At 37.7% G+C, this 11,904-nt stretch overlaps 2 protein-coding genes across 2 annotated transcripts; both read right to left on the reverse strand.

Annotated features, from left to right (window-relative positions):
* Window positions 1-2,664: 2,664 nt before the first annotated feature.
* On the reverse strand, window positions 2,665-5,109 carry LOC107665435 (ADP/ATP translocase 3-like). The gene is made up of 4 exons (XM_016456310.1): window positions 4,906-5,109; window positions 3,422-3,908; window positions 3,201-3,341; window positions 2,665-3,120 (listed from the first exon to the last, which is right to left on the reverse strand). Exons 1-4 carry the CDS (start codon window positions 5,014-5,016, stop codon window positions 2,963-2,965), a joined length of 897 nt encoding a protein of 298 aa, XP_016311796.1. The 5' UTR covers window positions 5,017-5,109; the 3' UTR covers window positions 2,665-2,962.
* Window positions 5,110-5,515: 406 nt separating this feature from the next.
* On the reverse strand, window positions 5,516-10,209 carry slc25a43 (solute carrier family 25 member 43). Its single transcript, XM_016456309.1, has 5 exons — window positions 9,779-10,209; window positions 8,250-8,491; window positions 7,896-8,068; window positions 7,039-7,173; window positions 5,516-6,725 (listed from the first exon to the last, which is right to left on the reverse strand). Exons 1-5 carry the CDS (start codon window positions 10,048-10,050, stop codon window positions 6,519-6,521), a joined length of 1,029 nt encoding a protein of 342 aa, XP_016311795.1. The 5' UTR covers window positions 10,051-10,209; the 3' UTR covers window positions 5,516-6,518.
* Window positions 10,210-11,904: the final 1,695 nt, after the last annotated feature.

Consider the following 11,904-nt stretch of genomic DNA (forward strand, 5'->3'; position numbering starts at 1 on the left):
GTTTGTAGTTTTTATTCGTTTTTGTAGTTCTGAACCGAATCATTTGTCAAAGCGCAATAGCTTGTGGGTAATATTAGCCATTAGAGTGTGCACGGATCCACACTTCAAAAATCTACCTGAAATAGTAGACCATCCGGGGACTTCTGGCATACTCTTTTCAACATATTATGATTTTGGATACACTTATTGTAATCTCACATACTATTTAGGATGGATAGTATGAAAATTGGGACGCAGGGTCGGATTCCTGGACAGGTTCATTCAGGCAGCTGGCATATGATTAAACCTCTGCAGTCACATGGAGTAGAGCACCCTGCCACTGCCAGCCAGAGATTAAACCCGTAAAAATAGAACCCTATGACTGAACCTGTACAAGTCATGTGATCTGTGAGTAGAACCTGCTGCCAGCCAGCGCAAATTTGAACCGCCTTCCCAGGATTACGTCACGTTCAAGTCCATAATCGGCTCATCCTGTTTACGCATATCACGCGATCCATGAGAGAAATGTTTTAATTTGTCCTACTGAATTTGGGATATTTCTCACTGAGCAGTGAGTGACAAAAGAGTTAGCAGGACAACTGGCAAATTCATAAGATGTGCACAATTCATATCATTGTTTATTACTCGTGATACTTACATTGCTAATTAAACTAAATTAATCCCAAATTATTTATTAATCCTGATACATGTATAGCTGTGATAGTATGGTGTCAAGCAATCAAAAGGTCTTCATAACACACAAAGTATATTATGAAACCGAACACTTTTTTTTTTTTTTTTTTAAGTAGCTCAGGGTTGTATCACCACTAGGGATGTGCGCGACGACTAATTTGACTGACGTTTAAACGAAAGTTTTGTATCCGACTAGTCGACTAGTCTAAAAGCAAGAAACCCCCAAAAAGATGGTAAAAAAAACCCTCTGTGCGTGCGTGTAGCATATATAATAGCCTATATTTGAAATACTTAATCTATGAATCACACTGTCAAATCCCTCAATGAATTCCGCTTGCCGCACACTTGCCTCGCGTTATCATCATTTCATTTTAGGCGGTCGTTAAAAAAATACACTCAACGTCGGCCAAAGCATAGCTTATTTATTCAAATAAAAGCAAGCCGATAAGAGTTTCAGAAAGCGCCTGGACACCCCGCACCACCACCGAAGTGGGTGTTCGTTAGAGGAACACACGGCGCGGACGGGATCGCAGGTTGTAGTGAATGACGTGTTGACATTTGCTGGTTTTGGCTAGCTTCTAAACCAGTGGTTCTCAACCCGCGGCCCGTCACGAATTCAAATGCGGCCCACCATGCTGAACACAATTAAAATCGAAATGCAGTCGGCTGAAATGCAGGGCTCTAGCTCTGATCTAGCACACAGAAAACGATTTGACTGAAAATTTATCAGAAGAGATGAAAGAAAAATAGTGGTCATCTGCGCAATTCGGAAAAAGAGGCAGCTTTTCTGCATTAGGTATGTTTTGTACAGCAGTTACTGTTCATTCTAAATTAATTTTTTAATGTAGAATATGTGTTACATAAATACATGAAATGTAGAACATAAAAAAGTGCTGGTGGCTCGTCTGCCAGTGGGTGCAAGGACGGATTGGTGTGCTAATTTACGACTAGCTTGATGTCGGCTAAGAGGTCACACACAAGCTGCCTTTTCCAACATACTGGATTACACTGGAAAAGAGCCATTAGCCTTGCAGCCGTTATAAACCGTCAGTTTCATTAATGCCTCAAATGTTATCAGATCACCTGCAACCTATGGACAGAAGCACAAGCTTTAAGACATTTTTCCCTTCAATATCTTTCATGGGATTCCTCTATTGGCTTTAAGCTCAACTGGTTTGGCAAATTTTTGACTCTTCAGTCTGCGAGGACTTGAGTAAGGAATATTTAAATCACCACAATTGTAAAAAATGCAGATGCACAAATTCATACAAATTTTGAGATGAGATTTAAGTATACAGAAACATGTAGAGCTCCAAAACAAATCATAAGTCTTGCAGGAATAGATTACATTGAGGGGCACAAGTGTCCTCTCAGCTGTCTTTGGCTCAGACTCGAGCACAACTCTGGAAGGCCAACAGGGTATGAGGTTGCATCTTAAGAAAATAAATGCTGCCTGACACTCAGGAACATGCTTAAAGGCATGTGAGAAGTCTAGCATCTGAATAAACACTTAGACATTTCCAAGTGACAACTCTCTGCGGTGCAGTTTGAAGGTGAAAATGATTTGATCAGACTTTAACTGAAACTGACTTTTTATTGTCCTCTTGCATTATCAGCACACATTTTTTTCCTGTTTAACACTGTAAAGCTGCTTTGACAAGTCTGTATTGTATAAAGTGCTATATAAATAAAGGTGACTTGATTTGTTTTAATACCATGTAAAAAATGGTACCCTGACTGCCTTAGAAAAATCACACCAATTTCTGACAAACCAAGACTCTCAAAGCTGCAAAAAAAAGGCTCCATGCCTGTGAATCATTCTGCTAGTTCAGTTTGCGGACATATTTTTAAAGGGTGGGGACGGAGTTTGTTAGAATTTAGGAACAGGGCGGAAGCCATCCAAATGGCTGAATCACAGCACCTGTAACGCAAGATATAAAAGGTAGAAACAAACAAACAAACAAAAACAAACGACACCACAGGAAGTTATGGTGTAGGTTCATTCAGTGGGTCTTTATTGATGCATTGACTAAAAACAGACCAGCTGGAAAACAGGTAGATTTTAGTACCTGGCATTCTTTCTTTCTGGGAATGACAGTATGGTGAGGGGAACAAAAAGAAAAAATAAGATAAACGGGGCAAAAGAAAACTCCAAAAACAATTTCCCCCAGTTCAACTAGTACAGACGTACTAGTTGGTCCCTATAAATAAGGCAGAATTTGAGAGTCCTTCCAAATGTCCAAGATGTGTTACAGTTAAACATCTCACATTGAATGGTGGACAGAAACGCTTAAATGACCTTCTTCAGCTCATCATACAAGACCAGCACAAAGGCACCACCCATGCCTCTGAGAACATTGGACCAGGCTCCCTTGAAGAAAGCCTTGCCGCCCTCATCACGTGCGATCTTCTTCCAGCAGTCAATTGTGCCACTGTACATGATGTCGGCTGCAACAAAAGAAAAGTGATCAATTCACTGCTTTAACTTGTCAACTTGTATCGGAAACATCTTAAAAGCGGTAACTGACCTCCTTTGCGTCCAGACTGCATCATCATACGACGACGGACTGTATCGAAGGGGTAGGATGCAAGACCAGCAACAGCAGTCACAGACTGAGCGATCATCCAGCTGACAACAATGTGGGTGTTTTTGGGATCTGGCAGCATACCTAAAGACAAAAGAGCAAATGTAGTGAATGCAGCAATGGCACACATTCACGATGATACCTCAAACGCAACGTGGACTCACCCTTGGCTGTGTCGTAGATGCCGAAGTAGGCGGCTCTGTAAATGATGATACCCTGCACGGACACACTGAAGCCCTGGTACAGACCTTTGATGCCATCAGACTTGGAGATCTTTACCAAGCAGTTACCCAAGCCGCTGAACTCTCTTTCTGCTCCAGCCTTGCCGACATCAGCGGCCAGACGGGTTCTTGCGAAGTCGAGGGGGTAGACGAAGCAGAGGGATGTGGCACCAGCAGCACCACCTGAGGCCAGGTTACCGGCGAAGTACCTCCAGAACTGAGTGTGCTTGTCTACGCCATCGAGGAAGATCTTCTTGTACTTGTCCTTAAAAGCAAAGTTGAGGGCCTGGGTGGGGAAGTATCTGATGACATTTGCCAAGTTTCCTCTCCAGAACGACAGGAAGCCCTGCTCCTTGGGAATACGCACCACGCAGTCAATAATGCCCTTGTACTGCATATCCACTGTAATCTGTTTGCTAGCATGTTGCACCTGTAAACACAGAAGAAAATCTATGAATGCACACAATGAAAAGAAATGCAATGGAAAACAGTGATTGAAATAGACTAGTTGAAGCCTCCAAGATTACAAATTTCCCAAACTGAATTTAGCGTTAAAGATTAAAACCATTTTCCTCTTTAAAGAACAAAACCAAAGAGGATCCACGAACACCACGTGATTATGCGAAACGAAAACGCCGGCAAAATAAGCGATATCTTCCGGTAGGTGGTTTCCGTAAAATTGTCCGCAAAAACAATTAAATTGTTGTAAAAGGGTGTGAAAACTATAAATATGCAACATTAAATCAATGTTAGTATATGATACGCCCATAAAACATCGCGTCCTATTAAACAATAGCTGTGGGACTTCGACGTTCTAGGACGCGAGCCTTAGCTTGCAAGCTAGCAATAAAGGCCTAATGTAGCTATTCACAGGCCTCCCCTTCTCGCGACCTTGGCGAGATTAGTAAGGATGCTGGTTTACCGTGTTTTAAAAGAAATAAAAATACGTCTTCCCAAATCCCTACAAAAGCAACAACAACAACAAAAAAACTACAACAACATCCAGCTCTGTTAAATTCCAGTCGTTTGGTCACTCATTGGTTAGTGGTTGAGGCATTTCTCAAGTTCTCTCGAGGAGGGTTGGGGAAGGTTACGGAGCACTCAAGGCCTAGTCGATCTTTCAACATATTATTTGACGACCAGCTTGATTTTAAACGGCTCAAAGTCTACTTTACTCACACAAAGATCAAGATTCTCATTTAGTAAAGAGGTTCACCGTTTCGTTAGAAGCTCTCCGTTCAATGATCAATTAAACATGAAACGTTTATTGAAAAAAAAAAATCGCAGATTAAAACCTGAAAATGCTCTTTGAACCATAAAATCTAATAGGATTACACTGTGCTGGTTGTATTCACATTTTAGTCCATTATGTAATGTAATTACTTAAAATTATGAGTTCGTATAATCCCATTAATATAACTGCGTACCTGAAGCAGCAGCTTGACTCTCTCGATGGGGGCTACGGCGGTTTTAGAGATAGCAGCGGCAATACCACCGGCCAAGAAGTCCTTGGCGAAAGAGATAGCGGTCTCATTCATTGTCGGATGTTCTTGGAGAGGTGTCGCTTGAAGAGGTCTATCCCGCTCTGCCGCGGGACTAGCGTGGAATGCCGGCTGATTCGAAATGGCCGAATGAAAAGTTCAGAAGAGATTTTTAAAAGGTTCGTCTCGCGAGAGATAACGTACCCAAGGCTTCTAAGATTCGATTGGACTGTCGACTAAACGTCACAGATTCCAGGCGGCGGGGCCCTTTTATGATGACCGAGATGAATGGCTCAAAGTTAGAAAGGTAACCTTAAGCCTTCTCAAGGTGGAACGCGTAAATGACAACAGGAAGTTTTTAAAACATAGAAAAATGTTTCCATGAAGTCAGTAATTCATTACTAATAATGTTTAAAACCGAACAAAAACATACTTTTTTGCACTGTTTTTGATGCACACTTGACAATTCAGTACAGCAAGAGGATCAGGATTGTCCAGTTTTTCGTTTCAGCTGTCAAGCCAAGAAGCAGTTCTCCAAGGTGACATAGCATGCATGTTTGTCACTAGCTTGATCACTGACTGTCTTTAGTTAATGATCTCCAAGGGCATATGTGTAAGAGAAAAAGGGCCAACATGTCAGTACAAAGTCCTTCACATGACTTTTGACTGAGGCAAAGCAAGTGATTTGGGAACATGTGACTACACAAGGCAAAAAAAAAACAAACAAAAAAATCAATACTGCCTGCATCACTACAAATGCAATTCAATTTTGTTTGTATTATATAACAATGAACGGATAATAAGATATGATGAATAACACAATAAGTTGACAATAAGGACTAAGATACGTTTATTGCTTATACTTCTTAATTTTTTACAATGTGCTTAAAGATTTAATCTTTAACAAATCTAGTCCTTTTCACAGCTAAATCGAAGACGGTGACCGAGTTACCACGTATCCAGATCAGCAGGATATATATATATATATATATATCATTACATTACAATGCAGATTCAAAATCGCAAAAATTGCACCACAATATGACCTAAATTGCATGTGGTTTATAAATAACAGAAGACCTTTTTAAAAGGCCCAAGAGTTAAAATTCAGTAAAAGACTTAATACTTTGTTTAAAAAAAGGCATTTCTCTATACTGCTGAAATTATGTTCAACATATTTCCTGAGAAGTGATTAAAACAAAGGTTTTACATTTCCGCAGTTCTTAAAAATACTCTTTCAGTGGAGTGTAAAGCTAAAAGCAATAAATGTCATAATGTTGAAATGAAAGGGCACCTTTAATATGCCTCTTAGGTGCACAACTTTCATTTAAGGGCGAGTCTGTGGTGTTTGAGGTACTGTAGAATGTACGTAATGGACTTGCTTAAAGTATGCATGTACAATCCTTAAAATGCCTATTGGAATTTAAATACACTAAGAGGTACATCTGTGAATAATACATTGTGCCTTCCAGCAGTACAAACACCTGATACTCATTATCATTATCTATATAAACACTTCTTAGAGTTTTGTTTATTACTGATAACTCCTGTTGGATTAGTTACCAGCGGTTTCCTATGGATGAACGCTGTGATTTTCTGTTTCTCAGGTAGCGCTTAAACTCCTGTAGTTCATATGGGCCCAGGCTCTGGTCCACGCCTGGTTTAAGCTTGTAGCTTAGTGGAGAAATTATGTAGCCATTCCGGTAAAGGCAGACTTGCTTACACACCTCAAAGCAACTGAAAAGCAAGCTGAAATATGGGACAATCTGTAATGTCAAAATAAAAAATAATATTAGTAACAAGGAAGTTGAAATGCATTATTTATATAAGGTGTTTCCATAAATACTGATAAAAAAATATTTAAGCATGCTATTTCATGCAGAGGCAACTCAAGAAACTCAATTTGTTGTATTAATTAAATATAGTGCAAGGAACAGACTGTTGTTGAAGAAATATGTTACAATACAACCCTGTGAGTTTTTTTAATGAAACGTTGTAGGACCATTTACACAGAAAACATACGGTGCTTGGATTATTTTTTATCTCTGTCATCACATAAACAAATAAAACAAACGTCACCTTCACCATGTTGGCTGTAAGGCCACTCCAAAGAGCCATGACGCTCTTGTTCTTGATGACCTGTTTGAAGCAGTCTATCATTCCATTAAAATGGACATCAACTCCTCCACAATGGGGCAAAAGAAGACTCTGGGCCTAGAGTAAAGATTGGAGAAATATTGCTGATTATTAAGATTCAACTGCGTACTTGCATAGGATTCCATAAGAGAATACTGACACTGTTCTTTATAAACAGGAATAAGTTGCATCAAATCAATGCATAGTGTAGATGACTAAATAAGACATGGTTTTTATTCAATTCATGTGCATTTGTTTTCCAGTAACAACTGACTGCCCTGTTCACTGTGTCTATAGAGACTTTGTTTAGCATCAAACTGAAAGTCTCAGAACATTTAGCAGCTTTGGAAGGTTTATTCCTGACATTGCAATTTAACTTACAAAAGCAGCTTTTTGTTTCTAGTTTAGCAAAACAATGCATAAAGGAACCAGATCAGATACACCATTATGTGTATTGTATGTGAGAGGTCAACTATCTTTAGACAATTTATCTTTGGCATAGACAGACGCTGGACACTATGTACATTCTCAGCTGCTGCAGGGCCTTGTGTCCTTCAGAATGGTGTCCTGCATTGTTCTGTATGACCTGTTGCAAAGACTATTCAGAACTCAAATTCATGTTTCTTTCAAACATTTTAATGTTTCATCCTTAACATAAATGAACAAAGGGGCCACAGCCAAGGTAAAAAGGTATGACTTTTTAACAAATTTAGGGAGGCTCTAAGTCTGTGACACTGGTATTATTGTGCCCCCTTCTGGTGAGATATAGCACTACAGCAGTATGTCTCAAAGATTCTCACCTGCATCTTCTTTTTAACAGTTTCAAAGGGGAAGGAGAGCGTCTGAGCGACTCCTGCTGCAAGACAGCCATTGATGAAGTTCTGCAAAGACGTGAAGCGAACATGACGCTCCTGCCACATCTTATCCAAATTGACATACACCGCATAGCAGCCAACAGAGAAGGGAACGGCCCCTATTCCACAGTAATCCAAACATTAAGTTCCATTCACTTTTCAAGCAGAATTGTAAGAGATCCAGAATTTAAGTAATATTATTAATTAAAAGGTTTTAGCTTGGTTCTGATGCTATTAAATGCAGGTTTACCTTAATTTGAAGGTTCTGAGGCGTAAACAGGCTCTACTAATAATACATACCTAACACTGTGAGTGAAAAGCCTCTGTAGAGAGCCTGAAGTCCTTCGTTTCTGTAGATGATGGAGAGAGAATGCAGCAACCCTCTGTACGTTGGTTCTTGGCAATTCTGAGCAATAAGTCTGGTTTCAACCACCTCCAGTGGATATGTTGCTAGAGCGGCAGATATGCCTGCCAGCCCACCGGCTACTATGGCTCTCCATTGCGAGATATCACCCTGTTCATCAATGTGAAGGTGGACAATACTGCCAAAAATAGAATGAAATGAATAGTTGTAATATTGCAATATAGCAGAATATCATTACCACAGAACTTTTAGAGTATAAAGCATTTTCGACAAGTTTAGAGTACCAGTCATATCTACCAGATACATCTGATATTTAAAACCTAATTATCTAAAAGCTCAAATTTAGTTAAATGCTTTAACTTAATAAACTTCTAATTACTAAACCTACAGCTATGTAGCTACATTTTAAGAAAAAGTGTGTAAAAATACGACCCAGTGTAATGTGTTCATATGCAGGAATTTACTCTATTGCAATTTCACAGGTATTTTACCCATATTTTGAATTGTGCATTGCGTTGTGTCTTAAGGTTGAAGGAAATGTACATAAGCTTAACGGAAAAGGACATCAGTTTGTCTATTATTTATTTATTTACCAACCAAAAAGGTTATCAGCATATTAGAATCAGCGTATGAGAATGATTTCTGAAGGATCATGTGACAGTAAAGTCTGGAGTAATAGCTGCAGAAAATTCAGCATTGCCATCACAGAAATAAATGACATTTTAAAATATATTAAAATAGTAAACTGCTCATTTACATTTTATCCATGTTTTACAATATTACTGTTTACTGTATTTTATACACATGTTCTTTTCATAGGAACAAAACAGGTCGGAATACGCCCTCTTTTTCCTGGAATACTGGTCTTTCTAAAAACAGTTTCCGGTGTCTCCGTTAACCCCTGCAGCATGTGAAAATACTCGTGACCAGTGTACAATGAAGTACTTCTAAAAAGTCCCCTCTGATGGGCGTTCCTAAATTCATTTTATGAATGCACAGAATTAAGGCCACGCCCACTGCAGCTTCAGGATGGCACCACATCATCGTGCCGGTTTTCTGAGCTACATGATTGGTCAGGAAATGAAGGCGTGATGTGTTACGTCACGTTGAACTCATGTAAACCCCCGCTATACAAGTAATACAAGCTAAGCTAATGAAGGCAAAAAGGGACATTGAAATTATAATTTCTTTAAACGATCTATCGTAAATGTAGCTTCTTAAGCATACTTAAATGCGTCCTCACTTGCTAGTATATAATTAATTTACAATTCAATTCTTTTCACTCTTCAACTTTCAAAGGCTATCAAGCTAACACGTCAACTTCCTGTTGTTTTTGTTTACCATCAAAGCTGATCGAAAAGTTTATCATAACTTATGAATTACACAAGTCATCAATACGTACATCAGACATAAATGCTAATCATCAACTATTAATTATTTAATAGTGAAACTGTCTAATACTTACTTTTTGTAAGTTGCTAAATGTATTGCACTGTAGGGGAACAACCGTAGACAGGAAACCATATTACCCTTCCAAAAAGCTCGAAGTCCCTCATTCTGACAGATAAAAACAAAGCTGTGCATGAAGCCGCGTCTACAGTGAAATGTTCCTATTTGACTCAAAATCTTCACGACTTCCAGAGGTGACGTTACAGTTTTGCTAAAAACCCCGGCAAAACCGACGCACAGTAGACTTTGAGAACTTGTCAGACGGTCGTCCTTTTTGACTGTGGCCATACTTCATAAGGAAAACGATTTTCTTCTCCAGCCGTTAAAAGAGAAATAAGAAACGTATGAAAATGAACACACTAACGGTTCTGTTTATCACACAGTCATCCAGCGGCGAGTCACATTGGTGGATAATTTGGTGAAGGCGGGGGGTGTGGTTAGTGCAGGCGCAAGGTTGGTTTGCATGCAAAATCAAGCCATGATAGCTGTCAACAAGCTATAGATGGAAAGAAATCCCACAAATCATCTCGTGTTTTTTTCAAGAGAGCCACAAACAAATTTTAATGTGTTTTCTTTTTTCGCTTTAGGGGCCAATACAAATCTGATGAAAAACGATGAATGAATGGATCATGGACACACCATGTCAATACACTCCTCTTAGCCTTTGACAGTGCACTGTGTGTGAAACCACAGACTGTATAAAAACAGGTGAAAACAGCTAAATGTATTAAATGAAGATATGTTTTTCTAACAGGATGTACAGGAGAGATGAATGTAGGCCTATTATTCCAACAGAAAAAAAATGGGTAACATCAGAACTCAGTCACCTAATTAGTCAGGATAGAATTATGAGCATAATCATTTTTTACATCATATTTTGTGTTTTGTTCTTCTCAAAATACCTTGTACACACAATGTATATCTATTATCTGTTTGCTATTGATATCTGAATAATGTGTAATAGTATAAAATATACTATTTTATAGTATAAAATAGATCAATGAATATTCATTATGAACAGTATATTCTAAATCTGGGCAAATAGAAATTTATTTTTGAAAGAACCATTCGATCCCTCTTCCTTCCAAATAACAGGTTCAGGTATTTTTTATTTATTTTATTTGTATTTTATTTTTTTTATTTTGTAGTGTGGCAATAGAAAAGTACCAGTAAATGACCAGCCGATGGCAGTCTTGGCCAAAAAAATTAATTCAAGTTATGTTGAATCTATTTGTTGAATCTTTAATTGTTCAATTGAAGTTGAACAATTGCAAAATTACGAATAATGAATCAGCTATCTAATACATAAAAAATACAGCTTAAATAATTAATAAAAAATATAATAACAGATGAAAGTCTTTACAATAGTCTGTACAATAATAGTCCACGGTAGTCTTTGGGTCAGTGTTCTTCTTAAGTCTTCTCAAGTATAATGGTCACATTATACTTATAACATGTATTTAGAATTAGGCAAAATGAACTCACTCCATTCTTTATATAGAATATTTGCCAGAAACAACTATTTAACATACATACACCTAAGTTCAAAACTTTGGGGTCACTAAGATTTATTTATTTATTTAAAGAACGTAATACTTTTATTGAGTAAAGTGCATTAAATTCAAAAGCAACAATAAAGACATTTATAACATTACGAAATATTGCTGTTTCAAATAAATGCTCTTATATTGAACTTTATTCATCACATATTCCGGAAAAACATAACTCACAGTTTTCACAAAATATTAAGCAGTACAACAGTTTTCAACATTAATAATAATAAGAATTGTTTTTTGAGCAGGTAATCAGCATATTAGAATAATTTCTGAATAATCATGTGACGCTGAGGACTGGAGTAATGGCTGCTGAAAATGTAGCTTTACAAAAATAAATTGCATTTAAAAAATATATATATATATATTTTCAATTGTAATAATATTTCACAATATTACTGTTTACAATATTACTGTTTTTACTGTATTTCTGATCAAATAAATTCAGCATAAGACAGTTCTTTAAAAACATAAAAAACTAAACTTGAACAGCATGCAGTTTAACTGTTTATTTCAGTATAAAAATACATGGATTTTTTTGTATGCATATACAAGTATTACTTTTCATAACTGTATATTTTGCTTTACT

Source organism: Sinocyclocheilus anshuiensis, unplaced genomic scaffold (assembly GCF_001515605.1).
Source record: "Sinocyclocheilus anshuiensis isolate Anshui unplaced genomic scaffold, SAMN03320099.WGS_v1.1 scaffold771, whole genome shotgun sequence".
NCBI classification, from domain to species: Eukaryota; Metazoa; Chordata; class Actinopteri; order Cypriniformes; family Cyprinidae; genus Sinocyclocheilus; species Sinocyclocheilus anshuiensis.